The following is a 14016-nucleotide window of genomic DNA, read 5'->3' as shown; positions in this document are numbered from 1 at the left end:
CAAACATGAATAGTTAGAGTATTAAAAGATGCATACATCTCACTAAATTTGGTTAAATGTGACTTCATAAGTCAATAAATGACAGAAATGTTAACTAACAAATGTGATTTTTATTTCCACATACAATGTCATACATTATTAAATAATACATACATAATTAAAAGAATGAATGGAAAATAACTGAAATATTATACATTGAAATTTACAGATAAAAAAAACTCAAATGCATTAATTGTATCATGAATTGTTACTTTTTAATAACCTACCATAGCTTTGTAATTTCATTTCACACATAGATCAAACAAGTGAAATACCATTTCTATCTAAAAACATAACAAAAATATGCTATATTCATTTAAATGTGCCTGATATTTCAATATGAACAAAAATAACACACCTTGGTAATTAAAAAAAAAGAAGAAAAGAAGCAAAATTGCAAGTGTACAACGACTGCATTCACATTTGACGGTAAATCAAAAGACATTTTTGATCTAAATACGGCGGATGGTCACCATCTTGAATCCTCTGACGGTGGACTTGTTTGAGAGGGTCAGCGAGGCCTGAAGCATCTTCATTCCCGTCATGCTGGGGACGAAGGCGATGTGCTGCTCTCCACTTCCTCCCGGGCGCAGCGGGAACATCCTGAAAAACAAGAAAAACATCTCTTTAACGTCATCAGTAATATAGTGTTGACTTCAAATTGTACTTTTTGGCTCTTTCGTGAACTCTTTGGATAACTTTTTTATTTTATTTTTTTATTTTATTTTATTTTTAAAAAAAAAATTCTCTGAAAAAAAAAATAAAAAAAATAAAAGAAAAAAAAGAGGAAAAAAAAGAGAAAAAAATAAAAAGAAGAAAAAAAAATCTCTTTGGATAACTGAAACTCGCTTGTGTTTTCTTCAAAATTAATTTATTAATTAATTAATAAAAAAAGTGTCTATCCAAAACATCCTTGCTGTTATGGAGTTTCAAGAAGAAGGAAATGGCGACTTACCTGAAGTTGGCGTGGCCTTGGAGGAGGCCGGCGCCGGACACGCTCAGCACGCCGCTTACGGGATGCGAAAAGGGGTTAGTGAAGGTCACACTCGCACTCTGCTCCCGGTTTAGCGCTAAATTGTCCTCGTCTTCAATCTGAAATAGAGAAGAAGCATTAAAACTGAGGAAACAGGTTAATGATGGTTTTTTTTCCAGATTATTAGTAATCGATCATTGGAGCCAATATTTGTTAGCCAAGCATCTTCTAATAAATTGTCATGACCGGTTAAATTTATCTTAGTGCATGTTGCAGTTTCTCCATCTAACAACTTAGCTTAGCAAAGCTTGCTGCCTGAATTTTATCAACACATCGCCAAACAATGATTGAGTGTGAGTGTAAAGTGACGTGGATTATTGCGATTACCGGAGTAATCGACGGGATAATTGATTCTAAAAAGATTGGATTATGACAGCTTTAGTCATAGCGCACCTGTTTCTTGGGTTTGAGCTTGTGACGATTTGTTTTGGTTGGACTTTTGCAACAGATTAATCACGAGAATTGGGATTCCATCCTATACAATTAAATAGAGCGAATTTGCACTTGTTTTACATATTCAAAACACTTTTCCTCCATTGTCACATTTCAAAACAGGTGAACCTGGCATGCAATGGAAGAGCAGGATTAACAGCAATACTACAATTTAGTATTATGTACAGGACCTTGTTAATAGGATTACATTTAAATCATGAAAAATTCCCTCACCATTTACTTATGTAATTGTAAAGGGCCGCGCCTCGTCCGTAGCACCTTCTTTTTCGTCAATTTCCCACAGTAATCACGCCATTTTAAAGTGATTTAAAGTGTTGTTGTCACCTCCGGCAACGGACGTCATCGAGCAGGTTGGCTCGCCATCAGGCGCGTCATATTTCCGTGTTTGAATTAGCTCCGCTCTGCCGTCCGTCAGCAATGAATGTCCGTGCGGAAACACAAAATATTGGTTCCGCCCCGTCCAGGGTTGCGCAAATATGTTTTTTAAAATTACTGTACAAAGTATTTTTGATGTAAATATCGACTTTAACGGTGAAATCCAACTTAAGTCGAAATGCCAGCGTAGGAACGGAACTCTAAGTAAAATAACTATTTTGAATTGAACAAGATTCTACAAACAAATTACGTTGTAGTTACGTGGTCCAGTGTGTTTGTTTTTGCTGTTGAACCATCATCACAACAGAGGAGTAATTCATATTTTTGCCCTACCTATGTACATAAATAAACCGAATCGAGACCGAACTATTATGACCATAATAATAAACACCCGCTTACGTTGTTACCTGAAAACAGAGCATTATATCTGTTGTATTGTGACTCACATGTGTTTGTCTATTGGGGCAGGCAGTGCGTGTGCGTGTACCTGAATGACAAGCTCCGGAGTGGCCACGTTGAACTCCTCGACCGCCAGCACGCGCTCGTGAGTGGCCATGTCCTCCAAAACCGCCGCCAGGTTGACCAGGTCGTCCCCTACCACATCCTCGTACTGGCCCGGAAGGATCTGCTGCTTTAGAACCTTCACTGCACACGTGCAAACACACACATTGACATTGACATTATATTTGAATGAGCAATTCATTGAGATTAAATATTAAAACTTTACATATTATTAACGCTGTGTCAGAGAGCTGTCACTTTGGTGAACAATTCTTCAAAAGAGTCCTTAAGAGATGTATGGTCACTCCTATTTTATTTGAAGTTTGTTGTAAACTAAAAAAAAAAGGAAGACACATAACACATAACTTTGCCTTATGAAAGTCAGCTAGCTTCATGCTAATGCTTAATGGCAAAAGCTATTGACAGGCTGACCAAACTAGCATCGCTATCGTTATGCGATCAATGAACACTAAACTTTTTTTTTAAAGTGTATTTTAACACAAACGGTAGAAACATTCTTTGTTTAATTCTTCATCCTCTGTTAAAAAAAAAAAAAAGAGTTAAATATTATGGGAGCTTAGTTGCGACCTTCTGTTTCAGCATCAACCCTGCCTGCAGTATGTCTGAATATCTATTATACCACCCCCTGCTGGCCAAGGTGAGCACATTACATTCTATTGAATTATGGTATTATTACTGCTGTGTTATTTGCCTGATTGAAAACACGTTACAAATGTTTGTGTTGGCGGTTTTCGGAGGGCACAGTGGCCTACCTTCCAGGGGGCCCAACTGTACGATGCTGTGGATTTCCCAGAACGTGTCTGCAGGGCTGCTGTTGTACTCTTTGATCTGCGCGTTGACGTGGACTTTCATCATCTTGGCCAAAGGCTGCCTGTTGATGACCTTCAAAGTGAAGCGGATGACCCCGCCGGCCACTGGAGTTTTATCCAATGTCAGGATGGCGGCCATCTTGCCTGTTAGGAGATCAACCAATGAAGTAAGACGTTGCCGTTTTTAAACGTCACGGTGGCGGAATTATTTTGGATGGCGCTTCTTACTTCTGCCTCGCCTTATCGTGGAGCTCTCAGAGCGGGAGGAACTGTTTGATGAGAGTGTTGAAAAGGGGCCTGTTTTGAAAGAAAATGGCGGTTTAAAATGCACAAACTTGGCTTAAAAAAATACGAAAGGATTCCAAGGATGGATGAAGGAGGCTTCATGATGCACTTGTGATATTTTTTGACTCCTCTAGATGGCACTCTTGGTTTAAAGATGTGTGGAAATAGAACCGATTTCAATTAGCGTTATCTTTAAATTAAGTGCACCATTTAGGGGAGTAAAAAAATATTGCAAGTGCTTCATGAATCTTTATTTTCCCATCACTCACAAAAGGTTAAAAAAAATAAAATAAAAAAAGAGGAAAAAAAGGAATATATGACTTGAGGAAGTGACCTGTTTCAACAGGAAGTGACCTGGAAGTGGCCCAATCACAATAGGAAATCACCTGATTTCAAAAGGAAGTGACCTGAAATGACCATTTTTCAAAAGGAAATGACCTGATTTCAACAGGAAGTGACCCAAAAGTGACCTCAAATCAACAGGAAGTGACCTGTTTCAACAGGAAGTGACCTGGAAGTGGCCCAATCACAATAGGAAATGACCTTTGTTTTAGCTGCAGGGTCGAATGCAAGTGAAAAAAGTAGCGGCTCATAGTCCAGAAATTACTGTAAATATTATAAAATTTATAATAATAAAAAAAAAAAAACTAGTGTAAAATGAAAACACCCCTTATTGGGATATGTAAAAGATAAAAAAAAATAATAATAATAATTACCGCACGCGGTTAGCTTTTTGGCTCTTACTTTTCACGTTTTTATAGTCTCCGGTGATGTTGTGCAGCCTGGGCCAACCCACAACTTTGGTGCAGATGAGCGGCCCCACTCTCTCCGTGTCCACGCTGCGGCTCACCACGCTGCCCTGGCTCATCACGCACGTGTGGACGTCGGCGTTCACCTCGGCGTACACAAAAGGGATGTCGTAGAAGAGGTCGATGCGGCGCTCCTTGATGGCCTTGACGGGAGCCGGGCCGCAGCAGAACACACCTGTTGAAGGTAGAAAAAGAGTTTGGATGGAAAGAAGACAGGAGAGCACGGTGCACTAGTGGTTAAGCATGTTTGCTTCACGCTTGTGAGGTTATGGGTTCGAGTCTGTGCGTTGGTGTAGTTTGCTAACCTCGGCTCCTCTCCTGCGGGGTGGGATCCAGAGCCTGCCAGCCGTCCATGTCGCCGCCCAAATCCCGCCGAGTCATCCAACACTCGACCCACACGTGAAAGTTCCTGTTTGGGATCAGTTGTTACAGTTGTTGTTTTTGAAAAAAAAAACTACTGCATTGTTTTTGTAGTAAAAACACACTCGACATTATTTTAGTTTATAAAAACATAGCAATAAAAACTACATTAACTACAATGTTAAGTAATAAACAATAAATTACGGTAGTTTATTTTCATTAGCCCATCAATGGTGTTTCGCATTGAGTGTTAGCATTATACTAGCGGACAAGTTATGCGCTTGGTTTTTGCAAATGGCAAAGGTGAACGGAAAAGACTTTCACTCTTAAAACTACTGGGTCAAAAATAACCCAATTTGGGTAATAAATTGGACTGACCCGTTGTTAGGGGTCTATTTGACTAGGGCTGGGCATTAAAATAAATTAATTCGATTAACCGTCATTTTAAAAATGTAATTGTTGAAAATTTGCGTAATCGTGAAATTGAGGTGAATGTAAATATTAAAAATGTATTATGAATTATAATTACATTAAAAATATATAGAATAATAATAATACCAATAAAATAATAATTCATATATATAAATTAAGAAATATATAAAAAATTGCATAAGCTATAAATTAAGTTTACGTTAAAAATAATTTAAAATCATAGATTATTACTTCAATTAAAATCCATTAAAATTGTAATTGTCCAAAATGACTGAAAAAAAATCTCGATTTTATTTTTTTGGCCATATCGCCCAGTCCTAATTTACCCCCCCCGCCCCCATATTTTTTTTAACCCAAATTGGGTTATTTTCGACCCAGCAGTTTGAACAAGTAATGACCCATTCCCTACTGACCAAATAGAGTCTTTGGTACTCTTTAGCTTCTTTCCCGTCTCGCTGTAGAACTCCTCGATGACCAGGTTGCCGTTAGTGTCGTGAGCCGAGTTGAAGTTGGTGACGACGCGACAGGGAATGCCGAGGACGCGCATAACTGAAAAGACAACGTTGCAACACGCATGAGAAATAACAAAAAATCGCTGCGCTTCCATTGTGGACCTTGTGAGTAGTCACCTGTGCACATGACGGCGGCGTACACCCAGCACTGGCCGTACTTGACCGGCCGGTACCCGGACTGAGCCCAGCTCCTCAGGATGTCTCCACTGCCGGTCCACGAGGACGCGTGGACCCCGCCGCTGAAGTCACCTGACCAGTTGCCTTTCAGCACGCCGCGGTCATCCTCGCAGTTGATCTGGGTTGGACACAAGTAAAAGTCAACCAAATCAATAAAATGTTCTCTCACACAGTTGAAGGTCAGGGAGAACTGAAGCGGCTGAAAAGCAGCACCATCAAGATGATGGAAGAAGTATAGAATATTTTTTGTTAGCGTTTTCAAATAGCAGTCAGGCTAGTTAAGCATTTTTCATTTGCTTTTTTTTAAATTGTATTAATAACTTACATCCTTCATTTATTTACTGTTATCTTATTTTCATGAGTTGTTATCAGCATTCAATTTGTTTGATAACCTCACTGAAGTTATGTGAACAGGTTTAAATGAGTTTTTCCTCAATTTTTCTGTATCTGCTGCGCCTCCCCTAATTTCAAAGCAGGATAAAAAAAATTATGGATCTTTTTCAGGGTTTTTCTTTTGCTGCTCAGAAATCAAAAGTTTGGTTTTAACATAGATTAACTTTAAAACAATAAGAAGTTAACAGTGACTCTCAAGCCTCAACCAAACACAAGGGACTGAAATATCTTGATTTTGCATTTTGTAGCCATATCCGCCGCGAATGTCATTGTACAAATGTTCTTTTTTTCAAAGAAGTGTACATGAGATTTCATTTTTTTCTTTTTTCTGCTGCACCACCCCTAACATCACATGTAGTGATTCCTTTTCCTTTCCTTATTTTATTTTCACAATTTTTTTTTTTTAACTCTCTCTAAAAGTATTTTTTTTACATCATTGAAGTTGGCGGGTTTAAAGATGGGTTGCTTTAATTTTCTAAAGCTGATTCCATACTGTCATATGTAATATTTATTATTTAAATATTAATCTTATTTTCAGGATGTATCTTGTCTCCTCTCCAAGTTAGTAGGTTTTAAAAAAAAGTTTTTAAAAAATCATGCCACAATGAAAAAGAAAAACGGATTAATTGTGTTTCTTTTGATTTTTGTTACTATTATTATTATTTTGCTCATTGTGGCGTTTCACTCCCTGGTTTGCATTTAAAGTAGTCCAGAATTATTATTTTTTTTTTTTTGCTGAGCAGGTTTCTCCCAGCACACATTGTTCATCTCCAGCAGACGCCGTTCCTGCTTTACGGGCTTGCAGTGACGTTGACGTCGTCACGTCACCCGCGGTGACTCAAAGGGCATACCCGGGCGACGCTGTCTGATTAATCGTGTTCTCACCATGGCTGAAACCACCCGGCTGAGGTAAACCGGGTTGTTGCGGTACAGGTAGTCCATTTTCTTATTGCGCTGGTGCTGAGGGCTGACACTGAGCAAGTTGAGACACGCTTCCAGGACGTCTGGCTCAAACTTTGGCAGGCACAAAGACACAGAGAGTGAAGAATGACTCCAGTCTGGAGATAATAAATGCGCTTTTTGATTTTCATACCTGATCCATGGACCACGGTCTGGACACTACGTTGCGAGCCGTCCCCATGAAGAGCAAACATGAGTCATTCTGGATGTATTCCTCCCTTTGGTCCTCGAAGGGAATGTAAACGCTGTCAGCTGTCAATATGTAAACATTTGTTGTGTTGATACTTTAATATGCCAGTATTGTAATGTATGATCATTTTCGGGGTCATCAATAGGTCATCAACATTTTAGAAACAGCTCTCAAGATGAAACCGCTTGTGTGCATAATACTTTCTTTGCTTCTTAACAATCACACAGTATTTTGAGAGAAATGAAATAAAATAAAATATGTCAAGTGTGCCTCACCGCGACACCAGGGGTTGCAGAGCAGGATGAATTTGCCCAAGGCGCGAAACTTCAGCTTGTCCTGAGCGAATGCAAACAGCTTGAAAGTGTAGCGGCCCACCGAGGCCGAGGCGGGGGCGCAGATGAACACCGACGGGTTGGTCGCGTCCAGGTCCTCGGGGTCCATGAAAGCCGCCCAACCGGATGAAGGAGAGTTTTTGGAGAGAGAGACGGGCATGGTCACGTACAGGCGGCCTGAGGAGACAACGAAGGAGACACAATTAGAGACATTTCCTTTGAAAAAGTATTTTTCACAAACGCATTAATAATACACTAAATATGAGAGAATAATCGGCACCGATATTGGGCATTTTGACGAATATCGGTATCAGCCTTTTAAAAAAATTATAATAATCTGATAGCAGGTTAAAGGTCAAGCTAAATCCATTTTAATCTAGGGAACTGAGAGATGCTGTTGACTCTGGGAACCTTCTGAACCTTTTGTTTTTGTTCGACATAAAAAAAAAAATTCCATTTAACTTTTTAAGACTTACTGATAACTTTGGGAGCTCCCTGAACAGTTTTTTCTTTTTTTAAAGAAACTTAAAATGAAGTATATTGTCTAAGATTTGGAGGAAAAAATAAAACTTTGACATTTTGAAAAATCTGAAAAATTGCTCAATAAGCATTAATGCTTTAAGACATTACAACAAAGTCAAGATTGGCATTTGAATGACACCAATATATATATTTTTTTACTGAAAATTAACATCAGCTTCAAAAATTGATTACTAATAATAGGCATCGGTACTGGCCCTGAAAAAACACATCAGTCTCTCTCTCTTCCTATATATATATATATATAAAAATATTTATATGCATATATTGAACTTCCTTCACAGGGCAATGAACCATATTTTATAACTTAAATCCAAATTGCTTGTCTTAACTCTTAATTTTAAATACAGTGCTGAAGATGACAAACAAACAAACAAACTTCTACCGAGCATGACTTTGACCCTCAGCGTGTCGGCGCGCGCGTCAAAAGGCCGATCCTTCATGGGCAGGCTGATTTTGAATGACGCCCCTCTTCGGACCACCAAAGCTTTGGAGTGGCTGAAGCCGACCGTTCGATGGCGTTCCAGGTTCTCCCCAATTTCCAAGTCCACTTGCTGCATTCTGAAATCTGCTGATAAGACGCCGAAATGTAATTGTATTTAGAAAAAAAAAATTGCTGTGTTGAGAAGACAGACTGAGAGATGTCGAGCTTCTCACCTTAACTCCAGACAGTTGACACATGCTTGGCGAGACAATTATTCCAGCTATAAAAGCCTTTGCCACACCCACCTCCACCATTCCATTCAGAGGAAATTGGCACGTTTTTTTGTCGTTTCCATTGTCAACACACAGCGGTGTTATGAACACGCCTCTAAATGGCATTGCTGGAGGGCAACAGTAACATTCACCGGAAAGTGTGACTAATCATGCTCAAAAAACGTTATCGCATACACAGCACATCAATTATGAGTGACGTCAATTAACAAGATTTTCCTGCTGCGACTGGATCACACACACGCTCATCCTCAAATACTGCTATGAGTTATCAAAACTAATCTCATCTAATCCTACTCACGCTTTATATTATATTTGTTTGTTAATTGCTTTAGAGGGTTTTCCCCTCATCATCAGATTTTAAACGGGGTTCTTCAAATTTACAGGGAATCAATTAGATGACAATCATCAGTTATTTATTCTTATTTTTTACTGTATTTGAAGTTGGTGACGACGCGACAAGGAATGCCGAGGACGCGCATAACTGAAAAGACAACGTTGCAACATACATGAGAAATAACAAAAGCGCTGCGCTTCCATTGTGAACCTTGTGAGTAATCAACTGTGCATTGACGGCGGCGTACACCCAGCAAGTTTATTTTGTACAACCACAGGTATTTAATAAGCAGTTTGGTCTTTCATAACTTTTAAAAAAAGAATCCTATTTTTTGTTAGGGAATATACTTTGATATTTTGTAGCGCATACTGTAGCTATATCGGGCCCAATGAATATATTATTTGCAAATTATGTAATAAAACAGAGTCAGATGACAGCATATTATTTTTTCTTTAATATGGGATTATTTCATTTCACATTATTTTAATTTTGTATACACAGATATATGAATGAATTACAATTTTTTTTTCTTTATTGTTTTTGCAGTTTAATGACTAACCTAATCCGTAGGGACATATAGTATTTCTCAAGCACTGTTACTTTTTTACGTGTGGAATGCAGAACCCATTATAGGTGTCAAATACACTGGTGTATCTCATTTACTCATTCACTGCCATAGACGTCAAAAATTAATTTGAACTATTTCTATTAGTTTAACTTTTTTTCCACTTTTGTTAACAAGAGCATGAAAACCTAGAATTTTAGAACATATATAAAATGTGTGATTAATAGTGAGTTGACTAGTGAAGTCATGCGATTAATTACGATTAAAAAATTTAATCGCCTGACGTCCCTAATTTTTAATAATCCTTCCTTTTTTTTTTTTTTAATCGTGTCAGGCGATTTAAATTTTTGATGGTAATTAACTGCATGACTTCAATAGTTACCTCACGATTAATCACACATTTTATATCAGTTGTAAATGTACAATAAAAATAATTCTAGGTTTTCATACTCTTGTTAACAAAAGTGGAAAAAAAGTTAAACTAATAGAAATAGTTCAAATTAATTTTTGACGTCTATAGCCGTCAATGGCAGTGAATGAGTTAAAATAGAATATTCCAAATTAAATTATTTAAAAAAAAAAAAAAATTCAACTGTTTCTATGTAATAGTGGCATTTCTTGACAATTAGTTAATTGCAGATGATTTTATTAAAGCTCAATTTATTAAAACTAATAATAACAACAAAAATCAAAAATCTAACAATTCACTCTGTGTGAAGTACTGTAGTTTGACTTTTTGACTTCAACTACTGAAATGTGCTACATTTTCCACAAAACAACAATGCTTGGAGAGCTAAGTTTTATTTTTAGGTGGTTAGTGGAGAGAAGGTTTAAGAACTGATGCTTTAGAGGAACCCAACGGGCAACAGAAGTCAATCAGTCTTTTAATCTTTGGCGACAACATTCATATCACATCAATTATATACACCTTAAATTCACAAATGGAACAGCGTCCTAGCGTGGATCATGCCCTCTTCTCTTATTCAAGACAAGTTGCCAATCAGGTAAAATCTTCATTTGCGAGAAGCAGTCCTGGACTTGTTATAGAGCAGGAAATCCGAGATGTCGTGCCACGCGTTGCTGTCGTGGTAGAGATAGTTCATGGACGACTGCAGCGACGGCTGCAGTGTGTGCGGGTGGTACTCGAAGAGCCACAAGACCACCCCCCACACCAGGGTGGCCAAGAGCGGGAAGGGGTCTCGTTTAGGCTGCGGGACCAATCCTTTCTCCACGGCTAGCCGCGACAGGGCGAACAGGATCCGGGACAGCAAGTACATGTTGATCTGCAACCACGGCAGACCAGTGGAGGTGACGCGAGATGTCGGCAAATCTCGCCAGACTTCGAAATTCCAGTCCGAGGCGCGATAGTTCGGCAAAAGATGAGACGTTTATTTGAGTTAATTATAAGGTCAAGTGTGTGTAGTTTCCTTCTTTTTTTTTTTGTGTCTACAATGAAAGAGCGAGGAGTTTTACTTTAGTTTTATATTCAGGTAAAAGGTGTGCTATTTTACTATAGATGTCAAAGGAAGTAGTAGTTTTACTTTATTTTAATTTATTATACAGTGAGTAGTTTTTTGTTATTTTTTAGTTAGAGAATAAGTACCATACAGTTTTTTAGTTTTATTGTAGAAGTTAAAGGCTTTTTTTAATTTTTTTTTTTTATTGTTCTATATCTTTGTTTGCATCATGCAATCAAAATTATCTTAATACTTGAATGACAGAAATCTGAAGTGACATTATAACTTAAAACATCACCTGTCCTGGACAGTTAATAAAGGGTTTATGATGGCTACAGTGTGACTCACTTTACATGACCTCCTATCGGGAAAAAAAAGTTCCCACGGAACAGATTATGTAATATAAAACTACTTAGAATGAGGAAGAACAAAAAAAAAATTATAATTAAAAAAAAATTTTTAATTAAAAAAAAGAATGAGGAAGAACAAAAAAATAATAATAATTAAAAAAAAAAAGAAAAAAAAAAGAATGAGGAAGAACAAAGTAGCTGTCATACCTGGCTGTTAATGTTGTTGTTGTCGCCAAACACCAACCATCCTCCAACGCAGGCGGCCATGAAGGAGTGGGACTGCAAACTGCGGCCCTGGGATTTCTCTAGAAGGGCTTGCAGACCCTTGTACGTGAACACGAAGCACGCCAGGTTGCGCGAATGTGTGTAGGTGGCCTTCAAAATGGCTCTGAGTTTGCCTGCCAAACTGTTAGAAGAGGAAAAAGCACACAACATGAATCAATGACTAAAAGAGATCATGTAAAAGCATTGAACTTCGGATCGTTGTCATTTGATTTGTGAGGATTATTTTCATTTCAAAATGTGAAAAAATGTTTGACTACTATAACAATCCGCCTGGTTTGTATACTAGTCACAGGCAAAAGCAATACTTACGCCGTTTGTTTACACCGTGAAGGAAGCATTTGCATTGTAGAAATAGCAGATGTTCGGAAATGTCAATAGTGATGTGGACCGAAATGTATACAATATTGTAAACTTTTTTTTCTCTAATAAATAACTGATAAGTAGGTTGTGCAAAAGTATTCACCTCCTTTTCTCTCAGGGCAGCCAGCCAACTGACTAGATCAATTTGCAGATGATTTCGGAATGATCCAACAGCTATGGTTATAATGGTAACTAATAATGGGTGATTATTTGTACATTTTGCAACTAGTTATGGATCACTGCTGTATCAGTCCTGATTACATACAAAATTATTGACACCTTACCTTCCATTCCGAAATAAAAAAGTCATGACAAATGCATGTGGTGCTCGGATTTTAGCTCCATATCTAGGACACACAAAATGACAACAAATTAAGTACAAGTGCACTCAATGTTATTATCAAACACAAACATAAACATGTCCTTGCCCTATCTGTAACACTTCACAAAGTAGTTTCAAGTTGAGCTACAGTACACTGAATAATCTCACTCACACGGCGCCATTTCGGAAGCCTTTAAGAACAGCCAAGGCTGCTTTGTATTTTTCTTGTTGTAAAAGGTGATTGACAGTATAAAGTAAAGTTTTAAGCATCTCTGACACCGCCATGACTTTAAATGACAGGTCTTGTTAGGCGGAAATAAATTCACGCTGCACACATACAATAAGGTGCAACTCTGAAATGGTGCCGTCTGGAAACACAACAATTTATATCGTTCCTGTATCGAAAATAAAATCAAACTGCGACAAGACGCTATTTTTATTTTACTATAAATGATTTTATTGCCGGTCCTTTTATCGGTGAGCTTGACGTTAATATAAGGTGTAATGTCGAATTAGACGGTGAAAGGACAATTACTTGCTTTACTCTTTGTACAGTAGTTGCAGCCGACATTCGTTGTATTTGCAACATTCAATGACAAATAAAGGCTGCTACCGTACGTAGTACCGACGTGAATATCCTATTATCAAGTGAGTTATGTAAGTGGATCATATCTTAAAGGCATTTTATTGAGGGGTAACCGTTTGAGTAAAAAAAAAAAAACGATTTCCACCTAATCACAGGTAATCAAACCAATTAGGAGAGGTTTGTGAAATGATTTTTATGTGGTACAGTATGTGTGAGTAACAACTTCAGCAGCCGCAACAAAGTAGGCCTAAACCTTGACATAATATGAATATATGCTTTTTTTCTTTTTTAAATTTCCGTTTCATACAAAAGAGTTATTATCGCCACAATATCTGCAGTGGTAATACTAAAGCCATTCCTACTAATAATTAACATGAACGTTGATCAAAATATCGTGCAGGCGTACCTAATGTTGTGGCCTGGCATAATTATGCCACCTTCATAAATCTTGACGTTTTCTAAATAAGGTTGACTTGCATGTAATGTTGATCCTCAAGGGGAAACAACCCAATAATGACCATACCTGATGCCCTATAAAACTAGGGCCACCCGTGTTGCACTTTCAAGCCACAATCACAAAAAGAATCACTGATTGTGAGTTATATGTATTTAGATATTAAACAAGTGTATTTCGACTGCATTAGTCACTTAACACATTAAATAATAATGCTTTCTGCTTCTTGGTCATCTACCTAGGAACATTTTGTAGACATACACAAAAGACTTTGCTACCACTCAGTGGGAAAAGGACATTATTTTACAAATCGTATCACACAGGATTCTTCCCACTTCATCAGTAACATTTTTTTTTTAAAACCA

At 37.8% G+C, this 14016-nt stretch overlaps 2 protein-coding genes across 4 annotated transcripts; both read right to left on the bottom strand.

The window, feature by feature from the left end:
- Nucleotides 1-95: 95 nt before the first annotated feature.
- tgm5l (transglutaminase 5, like) lies at nucleotides 96-11874 on the bottom strand. 3 transcript variants are annotated; one of them, XM_086087593.1, is made up of 14 exons: nucleotides 11852-11874; nucleotides 8607-8789; nucleotides 7625-7858; nucleotides 7293-7411; nucleotides 7085-7213; nucleotides 5747-5924; nucleotides 5531-5666; nucleotides 4631-4734; nucleotides 4261-4500; nucleotides 3460-3528; nucleotides 3175-3375; nucleotides 2388-2545; nucleotides 995-1131; nucleotides 96-642 (listed from the first exon to the last, which is right to left on the bottom strand). In XM_086087593.1, the coding sequence occupies exons 2-14, from the start codon at nucleotides 8779-8781 to the stop codon at nucleotides 492-494; spliced, it is 2031 nt and encodes a 676-aa protein (XP_085943719.1). In that variant the 5' UTR covers nucleotides 8782-8789; nucleotides 11852-11874; the 3' UTR covers nucleotides 96-491. The 3 variants fall into 3 exon arrangements, with proteins under 3 accessions (XP_085943719.1, XP_085943718.1, XP_085943717.1); XM_086087592.1 differs by lacking the exon at nucleotides 11852-11874 and adding an exon at nucleotides 8879-9984 and having other exon boundaries at nucleotides 8607-8792; XM_086087591.1 differs by lacking the exon at nucleotides 11852-11874 and adding an exon at nucleotides 8879-9984.
- pxmp4 (peroxisomal membrane protein 4) lies at nucleotides 10420-13636 on the bottom strand. Its single transcript, XM_086087597.1, has 4 exons — nucleotides 12784-13636; nucleotides 12574-12636; nucleotides 11852-12050; nucleotides 10420-11120 (listed from the first exon to the last, which is right to left on the bottom strand). Exons 1-4 carry the CDS (start codon nucleotides 12894-12896, stop codon nucleotides 10851-10853), a joined length of 645 nt encoding a protein of 214 aa, XP_085943723.1. The 5' UTR covers nucleotides 12897-13636; the 3' UTR covers nucleotides 10420-10850.
- Between the last annotated feature and the right edge of the window lie 380 nt (nucleotides 13637-14016).

The sequence above is a fragment of the Leptonotus elevatus genome, chromosome 10, assembly GCF_054856555.1.
Source record: "Leptonotus elevatus isolate MCC_2025b chromosome 10, RoL_Lele_1.0, whole genome shotgun sequence".
NCBI lineage: Eukaryota > Metazoa > Chordata > Actinopteri > Syngnathiformes > Syngnathidae > Leptonotus > Leptonotus elevatus.
This window is presented reverse-complemented; position numbering and strand designations above follow the sequence as displayed.

Bases quoted from the DNA above. Each gene is read 5' to 3' on its own strand.
- pxmp4 (XM_086087597.1), bottom strand. From the start codon at position 12,896: ATGGCGGTGTCAGAGATGCTTAAAACTTTACTTTATACTGTCAATCAC. The intron at 12,051-12,573 runs GTAAGGTGTCAA...CTCTTCTAACAG, and splicing joins TTTTTATTTCGGAATGGAAG to TTTGGCAGGCAAACTCAGAG. The intron at 11,121-11,851 runs GTATGACAGCTA...CCGTGGTTGCAG, and splicing joins ACAACAACATTAACAGCCAG to ATCAACATGTACTTGCTGTC.
- tgm5l (XM_086087593.1), bottom strand. From the start codon at position 8,781: ATGCAGCAAGTGGACTTGGAAATTGGGGAGAACCTGGAACGCCATCGA. The intron at 7,412-7,624 runs GTGAGGCACACT...ACATATTGACAG, and splicing joins CTGCAACCCCTGGTGTCGCG to CTGACAGCGTTTACATTCCC. The intron at 3,529-4,260 runs GTAAGAGCCAAA...CTTTCAAAACAG, and splicing joins AGACTATAAAAACGTGAAAA to GCCCCTTTTCAACACTCTCA.